Below are 18,723 nucleotides of genomic sequence, written 5' to 3' on the forward strand. Positions count from 1 at the left end.
AGTCAGAGAGCAGTCGTGGGCTGATGTGTCAATGTGTGAGTAAGGGTCTTCGATATTCACGATATATTTGGCTGGGTGTGTGAATAAGGGTCCTGCTGAGGTTCGTGTGTGTGTGTGTGTGTGTGTGTGTGTGAGAAAGTCAATAAGTGAGCAGCAGCTCGTTTTAGCCCGCTCCCCTCCGCCGGAGTCGACGTCAGCCGGGATCTATCTATGGCGGCTCGCTCATCCTCTGCCACCCCCGTTATACATCCAGGCTCAAGACACACACACACACACACACACACACACACACACACACACACACACAAACGTACGCCTTGTGTATGAACGCCGCTTCCTCAGGCTTGGGTGCTCACTTGGAGGAGCTCTAAAATAAGAAATTGACTGGCGGCTCCTTCTTCAAGCAGCGGGACCATCTGGTGGCAGAGATAAACATGTAACCTGAACATTACTGCCGGTAGCCAAGTGATCTCAGACGAAGTTAGCGCAGGTTGATCAATGCGTCTCGATTAGCTCAACACCAGCAAAGTACTCTGGTTAGGCGCCACTCAACGAGCAACCCAACTGTTCTTTCAAGTGTTAAGATGCTACGGTTTGACTCCCCTTTCACCCATAGCGCAACGGTCACAAATAATCGCGGGATACATGGCAACGGTTGCCAGTATCCTCTTTCTCTGAATGACGCTGACAGCTTCCAGCCCTCATTCAGTGGCTAGCTGCTCCTTCAGTGGTATTTATAGCCGCTATTGATCGAGAAAGATTTGGCTGAAAAGGAAAAGCAGCACTTGAGATTTAGCAGCAGACGATAGAATAGGCCTTGTGAGTCTGAATGTGTGTGTTTGCAGAAATGCACACAGCTCGTCTCAGCCACAGAGGCGATCATGAGGCCACCCCTTGTTCCCAGTGCGCTCGTTACACCCTCTATTGCCGTTTACACTCCATTAAAGAGTTGAACACGGACTTCGTGGCGTTTTAAAACGTCCATCAGCTGCTGCGCTGTCCTCTCCAAACAACAAACTCATCAGCTTTAGCTTTAGCCTCCACACACTTAACTGGAGTCGTTCGATCAATCCTAGCTGGTGGCTTGAGATACTGAACTCAGGCTTGCTGGGGCTTTCTGTTTAGGCTGCTGGAGGATGACTAATCGTCTATTTAAAGGGCTCAGGGCTCGACTGAAGACTTCCAGCGCCACAGCCAGTACACTGTAGATGCCAGTGTGACGCAGTCAAGTCTCAGGGAGATTGCAGGTGGTCAATTATAGGGATTTATGGAAGGAAACGCAACACAATGAGAATGAATGGGGGAAGGTTTTCTGTTGTTCTGACATTTATCCTCCAATACTTCACATCACGAGAGGACAAAACTGGATGAGGAGACTTAACAGCGACGCTCGCGTAAATGTAGCTGCTTTTTCGGTCTGGGTAAAGCTCTTGCCATTAGGTGGTGTAGCGGTAATTACTGTGATTATGTGTAAAACAGTGACGCGGCCGCTGTAGGTAAGGAGCACAGCCCGGCACAATCAGCAGCGACAAGGCTGCTTTAATCACAGACATGAAGGTTAAAGCTGCGATAGCCCAGAGTACCACAATGTTTAGTTAGGCCTGAAAACTTTTTGGTTTAAATGTATAGATCATTACACTATTGATCATTTAATATATTAATACCACGAATAAGTACTTTTAGATGCATTTAACTGCATATGAATTTGGATGCTGAATAAAATGATCCCATATGATATATGCTGCACATGGCCCAAAGCACCAATCAGAGTGTAATATATGACATCCCCAGAGTGGCTCTGCCTGCGCTGGATCATAAATCTGCCAGAGATATAACAGAAGGAGAGGTTTTTCCTAACTTTATGAACAACACTGAATTCACTCAATAGGAGAGGAAGATTCAGACGAAAGAAGACAAACCATCACCTCATTGTTTTACTACCTCCATGTTTCGGTCTCGAAGAGGGCCAGGTTAAGACCCGTTAACATTTACGGCTATGGAGTAAATGCCTGACGTAAAAGAGGTCTGTTCAAATCAGCTGTACTGCCATGTAATTAAATCTGCATTATATGAAAAGTGCACTGGTCGACAACAACAACAAATAAATGCTATTATGCATCTTTTTTGTGGGCTGACTGGCTAATGGCCAATTCTAATCACACAACTATTTTGATGTCGAGTGATTCAGTCCCTGGTTTATCAAAAACATTTCCCAGCACTGCTTTGGAATAATTCCTCCCACCAGTGCTGCCCTGAAACCACATAACCTTTGTCCTCAGACTAATGGCTAAAAGCTGGACCACTGACCATCAGATATAAAACCCCTCTGGCTGAAAGTTTTAGCTGGATTTCCTCCTTCATTCGATGCCATTTTAAAATACGGCGAGGTGATTAAAGTAAACCACAAACCGTGCCAGGTGCCTCTCAGCGTTGCAGTTCCTTAGTTGCAGGTACAGAGTAATAGCCTAGGTGGAGGCCATTACTCGGCTATTATGGGTGGAAATAGAAGATCATTTGAAAGCCATCTGGCAAGTGATGCAGCCGTTAGTCGGTCTATTTTCTGTGCCGAAGAATTGTGGACTGTAGAAGCTTGGAAGGTACGTTTAATCAGCAATGTTTTTTTAATGGAAGATGGATTGATCTGCTAGATTTGATCAGTTCCTCAATGAGTCGACCTTTTTGTCGATAAAATATCAGTAAAAATGCATTTATTAAAAAAAAAAAGTAGTTGATTGTTAAACATTCAAACTATTGAGAAAATACGTAAATCTGCTCTCTCTAATTTGGTAATGTCAGGCATCTCCGATTTTGCGGCGACCCTAAACGCATGTACACACCAAACTGTGATGCCACCTCATGTCGCCGGTGTCTGGACCAAAAAGATGCACTCGAACACAACGCAAAGAACATTCTGTGCCTGTGCGAACGGAAATCACTCTTCTGTAGAGCTACCATTAGCTGGGAGGCTAGGAATAGCTATACACCAGCCTGACCCATGCTGTTAACTTAGTCTACAGTTTATTCATTCCAGACGATCATGTTGTTGTGAAAACATTTAAATGTTCAGACACGATGAAGATTAAAGATGAGAAGAGCCTTCTGTGTGTCCTTTGAACTTCATTTGGTTCGTTTGCCTCAACATACACCAGTCAGCCACAACATTATCACCATAAGTGAATAACATTGACCATCTTGTGACAATTCAATGTTCTGCTAGGAAACTTTTGGACCTGGAATTCATGTGGATGTTACTTAGATATGTTCCACACATCTAGACCAGACCAGGCACCCCCACCCCAGGAACAACATGAAGAACAGCACAAGGTGTTGACCTGGCCTCCACATTTACTGCTCCATAGGAATCAAAAGGCCCCCACTAACAACATCCTGTTCCCAGACACCACAGGACACCCTCAGAAGGCCCATGTCCATTCTCTGATGAGTCACAACTGTTTTGAAGGCACAAGGAAGCCCTACACAATATTAGGAAGGTGGTTTTAATGTTGTGGCTGATTGGTGTGTGTAGAGAGGTCAGTTTAGACTTAAACGTCTTGGGAGGCAGAAGCGACATCTTGTATTAACGTATTGTATCCCAGCTGTATCTCACCTCGCCAGCGCCTGGACCTTGGCTGAGTGTCTCTCCTCCAGCTCGGACAGCTTCCTCTTGAGCAGATCAGTCTCTTGCCTCAGGCCTGCTGAGTGCTCCATCTCCCCATCCAGCAGACTGCGAAGAGACCTATAAAATACACAGAGCATATCACACCCATATTAAATGATGTTAGCATTCGGGTGAGGCCTCCTATCCTCTGAAGACCCAGTCTTTAACATTTCTAAATGTTGGCACTCTGGGTGATGTTATTTTCATAAACAGAAGATTAGACAAACACCATGATGCTTCTTTAATCGCCGTAATAACCGAGTGGCTGAATCACACTTAATCAACACACATCTGTGATTGCATCGTTTAAATTTAATACCCCAAATACAGATCGCAGTTTATCGTGAAAATCTAAATACTGCGTGGCAGAACATTCACGTTAATTATGATTAATCACAGAGGTGTATTAACACTACATTTTTAATACACTCCTGAATGATTTTAGCAGATGTTAAATGAGTGTAAATCATAGTATCTGGAGGCTTATTGCGAAAAACAAAACAACTGTGTACTGTTGCAAGTCAGCACAAAGAAACTATTTTTACAGAAAGGTCAGCCGATATCTTCTTCCAGTCTGAGTATGTGAGTGAGTGTGTGTTTGGGAGGTTTACTAGCAGCAGATAAGGACAATACACCCCAACGTACGTGTTTTGCTCCTCCAGCTCGTCCTTCCTGTTCATCATGGCTACAATGGCCTGACGGAGCTCCACTGTCGAGAAAAGAGACCGGGGTGAGACGTCAAGGACACAAAACGCACACAGACACAGTCATATTCACAAACTAATAACCCACCCGTTCCAAATGAAGAAACAACAGTTACGCTTTCCTTTCATCCCAAAGATGAACTACTTTGATAAAATCAGGTTTTACTTTTTTTTTCTCTCAGCTGACAAAAGTTCTACAGAATCATTTCGGTTTTATTGCCACAATAAAACACACTTTTTCAGAAGCTACTTCGGAGAAAGAAAACCAATCCAAGATGAGTGTGGCGGAGGAGAACACCGGCTACCATTTATATTAAACATTCTATCACGAAAAACATCAAACTCTACTTAGCCACCGCAGGAAACAAAAACACGCACCGATGAATTATGGTCAGCTCAAGAAGTCGTTTGGTGGCGCAGCTTTTTTGTTGTAGCAATATTGTTTTTGTGCTCCTCGATTGATCATCAGACTGTACAGCAGACGTCCCCCCATTTGTTCTGAATGCCAAATACAGCAGGAATACAATGCGGAGTGGTTTAGCTCCTCTTGTGGGGCTTTGTGACCCTTCTTCCATTACCACTACGCAAGAAAAACCATCACCTCTTTGGGCTCAAACGTCTCAAAATCAACACCAGCCGTATTCATTGTTTTCTTCATTCAGAAGAGCAGAAACCAGACTGTTGAGGCCTCATGATGTATTCAGTCAAAGGCTTAATAAAATATTTATGTATGTTTGCTTTTCCATCCTGGCGAAAATGAAACGCTGAGTAATATAAATTTTGTGAGGGTTTATTTTGATCTCTAGGTGTACTAGCGAGGCGTCATCTGCACTTCAATTCAAATTTAAACTTCTGACCTGATGCTGATGATAGATGGTTAAGGTAACAGGTGTCACCAAGTCATAGGCATGAAAAAGCAACCGATATATTTCACTGGAGACATGAATAATTTGGGGATCATTCATTTCTTGAATGAATAACTGTAGATAAATCGATCAAATGGTTGTTGAGATACTTCAGACTGGCTGCTATTGCTACCTATAAGCCAGCATCTGACTCAACAATGACCAAAAGGTAATTCTGTAGGTATTCTTCAGAGTGTTTTTCCATGTCATTTCATGGAAAAACTATGTAAAAAATGTCGATGACTCATCCTGCTCTAGTGGGCGTATACTATTTTTTCGTCCAATGAAATGCTTCCTTGAATGTTCATGTCCCTCCCCCCTCCTGCTTCCATTCTTCATCAGCAACACTGTCGGCTTTGGCTCTTGGCTTGAATATACACTACCGGTCAAAAGTTTTAGAAGCTTACCATCTTGTCTTTTGTCTTTTTTCCTGAGGTAGTTCTGGCATAGTTTGGACTTGTGTTTTGGGTCATTATCTTGCTGTAGGATGAACCTCTCATCAACTAGGCGCATACCAGAGGGTATTGCATGGCGCTGCAGAATGCTGTGGTAGCCGTTTTGGTTCAGGGTGCCTCTCACTCTGTACAAGTCACCGACCTTGGATCCAGCAAAACAGCCCCAGACCATCACACTTCCTCCTCCATGTTTGACAGTTGATGTCAGAGACTTGCTTACTACGACCACTATTAAGCTGTGCTTGAAGCTGTTGTCCTGTGAGCCGCCTATCACGCAAGCTGTTAACTCTCAGAAACTTGTCCTCTGATTCAGTTGTGGCTTTGGGTCTGCCAGACCTCTTCCTGTCAGAGTTTCTCCCAGTTTCTGAGTGCCTTTTGATGGTGAAGAAAACTGTACTCACTGACACCTTGACTTTCTTTGCAATTTCCCTGTAGGAAAGACCTACATTTTTAACTGTTATAATGGTCTGTGTCTCTTCCATTGTTAATTGCCTTTTTCTCACCATTTTTGTAGCAACACACTACTTTCTGCAGTACAATGCTGTTCACCTGATTCTCATGAGGGTCTGGTACCACAGTGTGTTCCAACACTGCTTTTATGCGGACAGAGGGGGTTGTAAGTAACCAAGAAAAGTTGGAACACCTGTAGGAATTAGTAGCACCAGCTTTCAAGGCTGATTCAACCTTCATTGCTGCAGAACAGCTTTAAATTGCTAACCCACTTCGTGTTCCCTGAAAGAGGCCTTTTTGTATAATTCTGAAATGTACATTATTTTTCAGTTTTGGGTAACCAAACCTTTTTTTTTTAACCTCTGGCTGTTCAGTACTTACCTTTGTACCATTTCAAGCTATTCATTGGACTTGCACGACTTGAACTGCAATAAATAACTGGAAAAATTAGGGTGTTTTAAAACTTTTGACCAGTAGTGTACATATGGGCGGTATCTACTTTGGTTATGACAGCAAACCAATGAGAGCAATGTAGGTCTTTGTGGGGTGATGAGGACCTCCATACTTCCATTTTTTACAGGAAATACAAAACACTCTGTATACTTTATATAATATATTGATCCATTATAATGTGAAATAAAAAAAAGTAAACCAAATAGACCACCTGGGCTTTTTGGAAACAGTTTTTTTGGAATCACACTAATGAATATAATAGTTTATTGCAACACAACCTCTTCTTTTTGCTAAGGAAGCTGAAAAATGTGAAATAAAATGTCAGTTAAGATCATCTTCATTTTTCTTTACGCTTCAAAAGCTTCTGTCAGTGAAGCTGTGCGCTGGCAGTCAACTCTTGGGCGATGTTAATCTCCATCCTGATGTTAAGGACAGATTTGGGCCGGGCTACGCGGTGGTACGGGGACTCGTTTCCATAGTTACGCTTGGAGGTGCACATGAAGGTTTCCAAGCCCATAACTAGGCTGTTACCGGGACTTCCAAAAATAACAAGCATGAGACAAGAAGTTAATCTACCCTGCACTTTGCATTCCACACACACACACAGAGACCACAACTCTATTTTCATAATTAATGTAGGGTGTCGATGTAGCCCCAGACACAAGTAGGTCTGCTTCAGCCTAAAGCTAAGTGCCAGGTTTGAGGGAGGAGGGTGAGAGCGTGGAGGAGGAGGAGGAGGAGTGTGATGAAGAGCACAACAGAGAGGAGAAAAGAGGAAGTCTATTATCTACACAGCTCCATTCTCCCCATCAGCAGGCCAGAAATAAATGTGACCTTTAGTCCGACCACGCGTTCACAGCGGGTGCCACAGACGAGCCATTAGGGACTTCGGTAGAGCCAGACGCCCCTCAGTCCTCGCAGGGGGACGTGGACAAATTACAGCGTAAGTGTGTGCGTGTGTGTGGAAATACATATGCATGCACCTTTGTGGTCGTATGTGAAAGAGCCACCTTCTAAGAGAAAAGATTTTGCACGCAGGTTGGCATGCTGAGTGTGTGAGCATACACACTCTTGCTCAATTGTTCCAATAATAGATGCGTTAGTAAAGAGCTAGGTCATGCAATCGAGGTGCATTGTGAATTATAGACTCCATACTCTCCAATCAATGCGCTGCTTGGCCTCACAAGCCGTCAGATGCGGAAGGAAATAACCAAGGAAAAGCTCTCTCACTCACTCACACATACACATAATTTTTCTTCTTCTCAGTTTCTCTCCCACACACCTTAAATCCAGCCTGCTTTAGATTCATCTGAGTGTCTGTGTGGGTTCACAAAGCCTCAATCACAAAAAGGGCAAACACTGTCATTAGCCGTTTTCACTCATCTTTAACACTAAACATACACACGCTGTAATGATATAGTGAAAATCTTCCCATTCATAGATGATCTTATTACCCTTTTGTGTCACCGTATGAGCCAATCAGCTTCTGATTCTAGCTCCTGACTTAATCAACAAGCTCCACTTTAGTACCCTACAAGCATAATATGGGGCCACCCAAAAGAACAGAAATTTATTAAGACCGAATTTCATGTCTGAAACTGCCGGAGCGTCCCTTTGAACTTGACTTTATGAAGTTAGAAGTGGTGCACATTAATAGGAAATGTTATTTAAGGGTCTAGTGAGTACGATTAAGTTGCATCTGGCGGTGATGCCCCTCACCTCACCTTCCACTTCAGAGCATGTAGGAGAAGCTAAAAACACAAAAGGTCCTCTCCAGAGTCAATGGCCCCAGTCAGATCTTGCATTAACCTGCATCCTGACCAATGCGATCGCAAACAGCCAGTTTTAAGTACAGGTGTGAATACACCCAGTAGGCAGTGAGGACGCATTTGAGAATCGATAACTCAGACATTTAAAGGGAGCCACTTGTCACCACATCCCCTCAGCAGTAAGAACAAACAATGCATCCTGGGTCTCATTACGATCGATTAAAGACAGTTGCTGTTCCATTAGTCTACTGCCTGTGCTCCAAACAATGTTGGTGTTTATTTGCATCCAGAGCGGGAAACCGTAATCGACTCTCAAGGCACATTTGGAGACGCATTTAAAACGTCAGGCGTGAACGCACGCATTTTCAGCTGCTTACTCAGAACACATTCAAATAACCAGGTCGGTGTTTGGTTTGTCTATTCTGGGCCGATCTGAGTCGATCATTCTGTCGATATAAAGGGCTTATTTGTGCCATTTTGGACAAATCTAAACAGACTGATGAATATTATGTTCCACTGCTGCCAATTGATCCCCATAAATCCTACACACTGCACCTCTAAGCCACAGCTAAGACCACTGCAAATTTAGTTTAACTTGATTAAAGGCGAGTCTACAGTGAAATATTCTTCTAAAACCAATACATTATCAATTTGTCTTGTTCCATTCTAGTTTTCCTTAGAGCCACATCATTCAAGCTGCTTTCTGTTACCCCTTACCTTCTCCCTCTTCACAACATTTCCCAGCAGAACTACTCTGAACAAACCCCTGTAGTTGCTTTCTGTTAGGCGAGTGGAGGAGAGCAAGGGCAAAAGAGGTTTTTCCAGTTTAGAAAAAGGGTCTTGTCTCCACTTGAAATGTAAAATCTGTTTTGGCTGAGCTGTATTCTTGTCTACTGAAGGCGTAGAAAATGGCATCTCTGCCGGTGTCACTATGGATTTCTCTCCGTGCGATGCGAGTGAGTCTGGAGAGAAGCTCTCTGCGGTTTAATAGTGAGGGACACCAAAATGTGACGTTACAGTGTTTCAGGCAGGATTCGTTTTACATCACAGCACTGTACCACCAAATACTGTTCTCTACGGCCTCTGTTTTTTTATTTTTTAGGTCACCAACCCCCTCTCTGACCCTGTGACCTCCTCTTACCCATTGCTAATAGCCTGGGCGCCGGCTCAGTTCCAGGACATACGAGCAGTCCCCCTCACCTTTACTCCCTTGGTTGTCAGTCTCTCTCTTTTTCAGACACAGAATCAAGAAAAAAAAATCAAATAGCATCCATTTGAGCGTCTAAGGGCCAAAGCTCTGATTAGCCCCGGGGCACTGAGCAGAGCACTGACCACACTCAAAGCAAGAATAAAAAGCCTGGATGTGCTATAAGGGGGGCCCACACACATTTTCCTTTACTCCAAATCAGAAGTCTGATGTAAATTGCAGACTTTCACATGATTAGATCTTTTTGCCTCAGTCCTCAGAAGTGGCACATGCCTCTCAGATGTACTGTATGTACAATACGTGCGTTAACTGAAGCAACAGTGCCACCTGGTGGAGCATTCGACGTTTTTGAAATATTCTGGAAAAACAACGAACAATCTCTTGGTGCAAGACGTCACTCAATGCAAATTAAATCACTTTACCTGCAAAGAAAAACAAGGTTTGAAAACACTAATCAGTAAAAGCTGCATTTAATTTCCTGCAGATGACAGCTGTGGTGGAAACTTCCAGACAAACACATGTCAGGGCTTCCAGAGGATTCATCACCATTAAAAACGCGATACCTCTCATACCCTGAAATTTGATTCGCTTCCTGTTAAAACTTCACGAGGAACTTCAACTAATTCAGTTGTTGAATTTTTTGCAGTCACGTCTAATCCTGTTTGATTTGATTTATCCTCAGCAGTATGAAGGACATAGTGCTGTTGCTGGTGCTACACTAGACCCTTAGATATTCATATTTTTGAAGATAAAAAGCTTAAATCTAAACTTTCAGGTTAGAAAGTGTTTTGTTTTCAGAAAAAAAAATTTGCCTCTTTGAATGAGTTTTGGAGATTTCACTAGCCTAAAGTATTTTGATTTGTCTCAGGTTAGGAAGTTTTTACAGTGCATCATTGTCGACTCTCCAGTTCCACTTGAGATTTTGCCAGAAGATAATCTAATCTCAGGGTGTATACTTGAGAAGTTAGAGATGGTCTTGCAGCAGTGAAGTCCCGACATGTTCTAAATTTCACCACCGCTGTCATCCATAAGAAATGAAATCCACCTTGCTGATGAGCATGTTTGAACCTTCTTGTTGTTGTTTTTTTTACAGTGTTATGATCTAACTGCAATGACTGACATCCTGTGAAAAACACGCTGTCCAGTTGTCTTGGTGCTGGCTCACACGCGGCGCGCTGATTCACGCCGCAGAACAGGTTTGAGAACACACAGAACTAGACGAGCGAGAAATAGCAGGAGACAGACAGATGGAAAAAAAGGAGCAACACTCACCCACTGTCATGGACTCCGGCAGACCAGATGTTGGCAGGTCACTGGAGAGTGGAGCAGACTGAATGGGTGGACTGGACTCCATGCTGAAAGAAATGACGGCAGGAGACAGGTAAATCATTTCAGTTTATTTTGCATAAGAAGCTAAAGCTGCAGCCAAGAATAACACTGAGTCAGCTTGTCTGTTCAGCGCTGTGACTATAACCAATCTCCAAATAATTCACACAGCAATGCAATCATTCCTCCCGTGAAACCACAGCTTACTTGAATGTCAGCTGCGATGCGGCGTTCTCAGAGTTTCCCACTGATCCTGTTGACTCACACTGAACTGGAAATGCAGCCGTGTCCTCCACAGAGCTCACTGAGACAAAATGGAAGTGAAACTGAAGGCAGGGCCCATCAGAGAAAGTCCCTACATTTCATCTGATGGGCAACTGGTTCTTTCTTGGAAGCAGATTCTTTTTCAACAGCAGTAAAAGTTAAACAAGCACATAAGAAACTTAAACTTAAAAGAAGCAGGATGAGTGCAGACGTGTGGGCTAAGGGAGGTCAACATATAGAGCACTGAGGAATCAGGAAGTGTTTTAATTGCGTCTGGTGAGTGTGAAGTTTTTGTGCATTTGGAGCAGCTTTACTACCTGGCTGAGAGTCTGCAGGGTTCAGGGGAATGAGGATATCCGAGCTTCTGTGGTCAGCCATGACCTGGAGAGGACTCCACGTGGACACACTGGACAGACTGCCCACCACCACTCTAAGACAAGACATTTCACTTTAGGTCAGTTTTTTGTCGAGAGGAATCGGAGCATTTTAGTCTTGTTGTCATCTGTGGACTCGGAGTGAATGAAAACCTAAAATGTCTAAGTAGATTAAAGAACATCCAAGGGACTTACACCGATCAGCCACAACATTAAAACCACTGACAGGAGAAGGAAATAACATTGATCATCTTGTGACAATTCAATGTTCTGCTGGGAAACTGTTGGACCTGGCATTCAGGTGGATGTTACTTAGACATGCACCACCCACCTAGACTAGACCAGGCACCCCCACCCCATAGCAATGACACTCCTTGATGGCAGCAGCCATCCCCAGCAGGATGCAGCCTGACACAGGCACAGACACAAAAACGGTTTAGGAACAACTAAAAAAAAACATGAAGAACAGCACAAGGTGTTGACCTGGCCTCCAAATTCACTAGATCCCAAACTCATCAAGTATCTGTGGGATGATCCACAGAGGCCCCTCCCCTCAACCTATAGGACCCAAAGGCCCCCCACTAATAACATTCATGTTGCCATACACCACAGGACACCCTCAGAAGGCCCATGTCCATTCTCTGATCATTCTGAATTGTTTTGGAGGCACAAGGGAGACCTACACAATGTTAGGAAGGTTAATGTCATAATGTTATGCCAGATCGGTGTATGTTGCGTAAGGCAAGACAGCAGACTGCAAGACAGACTGAATCTAACTACAAATAACAACTTGGTATTGTTTTTAGACACCGGAAACCAAAAACACTACAGCTCATCAAGTATCTGTGCTTCGTGTCTCTCTGCTGTCCGTGGAGGCGTGACTCATATCTTTAAAGTCTCTGGTCTACTCTGTTGGTTTCTTGTGTTGTGAATGCATGACAGGATCGGAGCAAGAGATAAATATTTGTCTATATTTTGCCATTTATTCCATTTACTCTAGCTTAGCCTCCAGAGTTAGTTTCTTCTTAGGGAATCATTTATTTATCTGTGAAATAATCATGCAACTTTCACTGTATATTGGAAAGTAAACATTAAGGAGACATCCTCTACCGTTCTTGTGCTGTATGCTTTTTTCGGATTTTCCAAGAAGAAACATGCTTTTGGATACTATAAGCTGCCAATAATGTGATCCAATAATAAAACAACAGGATAAAGCAAAAGTTTGAGTACTTGTCGTTATTATAACAGTCATTTTTGTATTATTATATTATATTTTTTTCACGATTTCTGTATCTTCGTGCTTTTTATCCATTTAACTCACTGATCAGAGGTGACCTTGTCCTCCTCCTCCTGGGTTTGTGCTCTGGGTTTGTACATCTCCTCCTCCTCCTCTTCCTCCTCGTTGTCTACACTCTTACTGTCGGGCAGAGGAGCAGTAGGTAAGGGAGGTGTGCGGCATGGATGCGGGGACCCCACCCAGCTGACTATCCCCGGCTCAGACAGGCCATTCTGGGCGGGGGACTCCGAGAACGCCGGCTCCAGTGGGTCTATCCCTTCTTCCACACTGCTCTGGGCGGGAGCGGTGTGGCTCTTCCTCATCACGCCCATCTTCTGGGAGTCCTCCTCCCCCTCCTCCTCATCCTCAGCTCCTCCGTCCAGGTCGTCATCGAAGGAAATGATGTTGGTGATTTTCTTTTTCCTCCGGCGCTCTTTCCTCAGGCCTGAGTCTGGAAGGCAAAGGTAGAAAAACAAATCTCACTTTCATTAATTCTGTACCTTTAACGTGTAAGTTTAATACAGTTTAATCCTGCCCAATCTGTTCAGAAGCATCAAACTATTCTTAGTAAAGAAGTATTTGAAATGTGTACTGGCTATAAAATAAACTGAAGTAAAGCAGAAGTTCAGTCAATTCAAGGACAATGTCTCAAAGCAAGTGCGTAAAAGTTTAAAAAACAGATTAGTCCTTTTACAAACAGCTCCAAAGACTACATATCAGATTGTACCTTATTTTGCAGCAGATATTGGTTTCTCTCGGTGGCGCAGGAACAATGTAATCAAAGCTATATTGAAAATGTTACCGACTAATATTTGAGACTTTATGGTCTCATAGTTTTTAAATGACTGTATTTTTACATGGAAAACAAAGGAAAGGCTTTGTGTTCATTTCCAGTCAGTTATTTAAACAGAATCAAAATGTCTCTGTATCAGTGCAGAGCAATCCTCTCATCTTCCACTTCTCCATTTAAACTTTTTTTGTTAATATCGAAACACTATACTGGACTTCCTGGAAGACAAACGGATGTGATATTCAAAAGAAACCTTTTGCCGTTTTTCAAATAAAGAAAATATGCACAAATAAAAACATCAGTGAATGAAGTGGTGAAGGTGAAGGAACTCCTCAACAAATGAAGCCTTGTTGTCTCATTAATACAAATAAGTAATATATGCTCACTAGCCAGTTCATTAGGTACACTAGTAAAAACAAATGTATTCCAATACAATATTCCTGCACTGAATGACGGTTATAGTGTTTAGTTTATGCTTTAACAGCATCAGAAAGGTGGTGATTCAACTGGATGATCTTTATGGAGGTTGAGTTTGTGGTGCTATTAAACTGCATTGGAATAAACACTAAATTGTTATCTAGTCTGGCCCACTGTGTCGGTACAGCACAGTACAATTCAATAGTTCCATAAACCACGGATGTGGAAACACAGTAGAATCAACAGCTCTCAGTTATTTTAAACTAATGCAGAACACCATAACCTTCATGAAGGTTTATTGCAGGTCTGTTATATTAGAATGCATTCGTTATCACCGGTGTGCCTTTTTAATACAAACCATAGTTCACTGGATCTAATACGACGAGAGATGCATTGGAATATTATTTGAACAAATGCTAGGAAACCATTTCGACTCAGCAGCAGCAACACATTTCATGAACTAAACAAAACTTAACTGACAGGTGTGAGCTATATAAATGCTGCAGAAGTGCACTGGTATATACTACACTGTGTATTTTTTTTTCCGACAGTATTTTGGGATATTGATGAACGACAGTGATGCTGTGCCGATTCTCTCTCTGGTGATGAATTTCCTGGCATTTTGTCTTGACATTTAAGACTGACACTGGATTTCTACTGTATATTATCTTGAGAAAGCACCTGATATGGTAGATTCATGACTGTTAAGCAACCGTCCCATCTCCCTGGCTGTGCATTAGCAGTGAATAATATGAATGGTTCTTCCCACATCGTCTGGGACTGGTGCACCGCCACAGAATTTCATTTACATTCATTCCAGCGGAAAGCTTCACTACCAAGCAGCTCAAATTTAAATGTTTGCCGATTCTCCTGAGCAAAACATATGGAGAGAACATGGTGTGAGCTTTCCCCGATGGGGAAGACAAGGGGGCAGGCGGCTAAATGAGGTCAAACAGAGAGGCCAGACATCACGGGGGATTTCATCACCGCAACAGATCCTTCGAGTTGCCTCCACTTGATCCGCTCTACTAGTGAATGTGCTTTGCAAGCGCAAACTGAGCCGTATGTTGTTTGCAGTGTTTGTGCTCGTTCCGTGAAGCGTCATGGCGCAAAGCTAAAATAAACCAGGTCCTATGTCACGTAACTCCATCCAAAGGGTGGGCAAGGGGTAAATGCTGAGAACTAATATCCCCATTAGGTAAAAATAGGGAAACAATAACAAACTATCAAATGATAATGCATTTCATTAAGGTTAAACTTGGCATTTCCAAGAATTCAACGTCCATTCCCACTTGAAATGCTGGATTTTTGCTGCAGATCTATCAGCTGAAAAAACTGCAGTATTATATTTTCAGAGCTGGCCCCTGGCTACGAATGATGAGAAGGATTTCACTCGTTCTCACAAAAGCTTTAGAAAGAAGAGAAAGACAGAAAGGCTAATAATAATGTGCATATTCTGCTACCTACCAGCAGAGGTGCTACGTGGCACGACAGGTAGCGGGTCCGAGGCACCGTCCGCTCTGGGGGTGAAGCCGGGCACCACAGCCGTGGCAGTGCTGATCTCTCGCAGCAGGCTGCTAACCCCCTGAGTCGACTCCTTCCACAGGCTGCCGATGCCCTGCGTCGACTCCTTGAGGAGGTGGGACACTGAGGGGCCTCCTCGCGTCACCCCGCCGTTCAGGTCGTTGTTGTCGATGTTGATGGCAAACAGGATAGAGTTCAAACCTGGGCGCAGCAGAGAGAGAGAAATGTAATTCATTACGGATGAGGCCTTTTAAATCACATGAGGTTTTTGGACTTTATCAAACTCCTCTGTAAGCATTTCTGGACGCTCACAGTGAGACTGGCAAAGTAAGGTAAACTCATGCTGTCTGATGGTTTATGAAAAGAGAAGGAAAGATCTGGCAAGAGATCAGAGGGGTATATTCCTAATATTTTAGGATTTGTGTTTATCCGAGTTGCACTCATCAATAGTTGAACAGACATTAACACAAACAAGGTTAGAACTTCAACTCTCAGCAGACTCAGCCGTGCTTTACAAGACCGAAGTTAGTTCATTTACAGCAGCTCTGTATGCATGAAGCAACTTCAGTAAGCTAGGATAACAAGCAGTAATGCCCATTACACCACAACAGATAATTTCTAGATTAAAAACTGAGTCACAATTTTGCCATTTCCAGATCCTTAACGCTAATTGGGGAAATAAATCCAGCCTGAGGGACTGGAATAAGGTCCATAAATTAAAACGGTATTAAGTCTGTGTGGCAGACATTTTAGGTCATCTCAGGCTCAGTAGTTTAAGTTTTAGCTGTGCCTGCTTCATCTATTATATCATGCTAATAGCCAATGCCAATAGCATTACAATGTCATTAGCATGTTAGCATCAGCACACTCCTTCAGCTCCAGATGCACGTTAGAACATGCTCAACATTAATGTGTAAAACTAGGACTGTATGGAATGTAAAACATTAACCATGCTAACATGCTATGTTAGCATGCAATATTAACAGGTGCTACGTCAATCTTTATTTTTCTTGGCTAACATTTAGCAACCACATAGCTCTTCCCTACTACAGCTGGCTCTGTAGTATATTTCCCTGTTTATTTATTATTAGTTTATTTATCAGGGACAATGCAGCGCACATTATTACATACATAGCTATCACAGTCAATGCCATAACAATGTCTGTAGATGTGTTACATAAAAGGTTTCTAGCCAGTTGGCTAATTTGCAACCTGTATTATAACTAATGTTAAACCAATAAGCAACCTGCGAGGATAAAATGCTAAAACTGCACTTCCTGAAATGACCATTTGAAGCTGGCTCCAATAAGTAATCAGTCCCACTATACCCCAATGTTATAATGTCCAAACGTCCAGAAGAAATAAACATGTGAATGACCTGGTACAAAAAAATTCTTAGTCTTGATGGACCAACACAAAACTGTGCATTTTTTTTTTTTTAGAATTTGAATTATATCAAGGCTTACATCTCTTCAACTAAGGGTGTGTCTGCTTTGAGCATCAGTTAGGTGCTATCTCATGTCCCAAGCTGTTAACCTCTGTGTCGAGCATCCACCTAAGCAGAGTTTATGTCTCTGCAGGAGCTAGACACAGTAACCTACGCCATTTATACTTGTGTGCTCACATGCTAGTCGGCGTTGTGTCTTTTTACCAGTCGGGTTAATTTTTGAACTACTTCCTGCTTCACTTTCAACAACGGCGACTGAAACTTTCACCAAAATTTCGACGAACACAAGTCATACAAATGTCTGTATCTCCAAACCTCCTCAGTTAACCTTACCGATTCTTTATTGATACAAAACAATCAGTTTGAAAATTGTGGAGATGGAGAAGCAGCTGGAAATACTAAAGCGGAAACATGCTTCTACCAAGGGTACCAATCACAGCTCTTGTGCTCTGCATCGCCGCAGTGTGTAGTTACATTTCTGGAGAGGTGCACGTCAGTTACGGCACTAGGGTCTGCGAAGGCTTCTGCATTAACTTAACACAAAAGCATAAACCGTCTATTAAGCTCCACCTTTTTACCCATTTTTGAATTAACTGGGAGGTCGGTGGAGCCAAGATGGCGACGGCCGATATCACCCACGTTGAGCTTCAAAACCTCTCCTCAGAAATCCTAGTGAGTGATGTCATGGAGGGTTTGTCCATTTCTAGATATAGTCAGTGGTTAAAACACAAACTCACCAGCAGCCATGGTGGGCAGCATACTGGCTCTCTCCTCGTCGAGAATAAAAGCCCAGTCTTCATAGTAAGTTCTAGACAACAGAGAAGAGGTACGTAAGTAAATATCCCAAAATACTTCAGGAAATTAAACGTGTATGGAGCATAACTGTAGAGGTGACTTATGAAAATGGCACACAAGTTAACATTATGCAAAAATGTAAGAGCAGTTTAGCGGCAGAGTCTTATGCAAATGTCCTTGTTACCAAGCTCAGTGATGTACAGTCAACAGGTAAGGCTGACTAATCAAAGAGAATGCACACACACACTGTACTAACCCCAGGCGTGGGCGGTCTGCCAGCAGAGTGTGCAGGTACCGCTCCAGCGAGTGCTCGTTGAGGGCGCAGCGCAGCCAGGCACGACCCCGACCGAGCTCTGAGGAGATTTGGCGTAGGGAGTAGAAGCGCTGCAGCTCGTGGCGGTTTAAGTGCTCCTTCACATAGAACCAGAAAGTCAACTCTGGTGGGAGACAAAAAAGAGAGAAGGGAGTAAAAAGAGCCAAGAAGGGGAAAAAACGGTAGGTGGGGAAAGGCAAAGAGAGAGAAAATGGAGTGAAAAAAAGAGACTCATTCATGGAAAAACAACTGAGAACAGTTCAAAAGGTCAGCGAAGTAGCTGCAAAAAAGCTTCTCCTTTCTCACTAATGAATATCTACACCTCCTTTCACACAGCTCCGTCCAGAACTCAAACCATTTCGTTCTTTTCTGTAACACGGGCACTCGAAGGTAAAAGACAGAAATATAAGGCGTCTGTTTTAATGTAAAGTTTTCTGAGTTAATTAACAGGAATAAGTGCCATGCGACTCATTTGCATGAAATTACCATATGACCTCAGAACGGCGTGTTAAAAGTACGGCTGCTGCAGTATTTCAAGGTTTGTCAGGGGGCTCTTCCTCATTAAAGATCTGGAAATCTCTGAGTTCAGCCACGGT

At 43.0% G+C, this 18,723-nt stretch overlaps 1 protein-coding gene across 1 annotated transcript in view; it reads right to left on the reverse strand.

Moving 5' to 3' along the window:
* snx29 (sorting nexin 29) overlaps nucleotides 1–18,723 on the reverse strand; it is a 153,796-nt gene that overhangs the window by 129,477 nt on the left and 5,596 nt on the right. Inside the window, exons 5-13 of the mRNA XM_084567879.1 lie at nucleotides 18,071–18,251; nucleotides 17,757–17,827; nucleotides 15,516–15,773; nucleotides 12,887–13,292; nucleotides 11,509–11,621; nucleotides 11,135–11,231; nucleotides 10,874–10,956; nucleotides 4,304–4,367; nucleotides 3,608–3,736 (exon numbers count right to left, since the gene is read on the reverse strand). Of these exons, the coding sequence (XP_084424005.1) occupies nucleotides 3,608–3,736; nucleotides 4,304–4,367; nucleotides 10,874–10,956; nucleotides 11,135–11,231; nucleotides 11,509–11,621; nucleotides 12,887–13,292; nucleotides 15,516–15,773; nucleotides 17,757–17,827; nucleotides 18,071–18,251 (1,402 nt within the window). The remainder of the gene's footprint in view (nucleotides 1–3,607; nucleotides 3,737–4,303; nucleotides 4,368–10,873; nucleotides 10,957–11,134; nucleotides 11,232–11,508; nucleotides 11,622–12,886; nucleotides 13,293–15,515; nucleotides 15,774–17,756; nucleotides 17,828–18,070; nucleotides 18,252–18,723) is intronic.

The sequence above is a fragment of the Chelon labrosus genome (assembly GCF_963514085.1).
Source record: "Chelon labrosus genome assembly, chromosome: 19".
Lineage (NCBI taxonomy): Eukaryota > Metazoa > Chordata > Actinopteri > Mugiliformes > Mugilidae > Chelon > Chelon labrosus.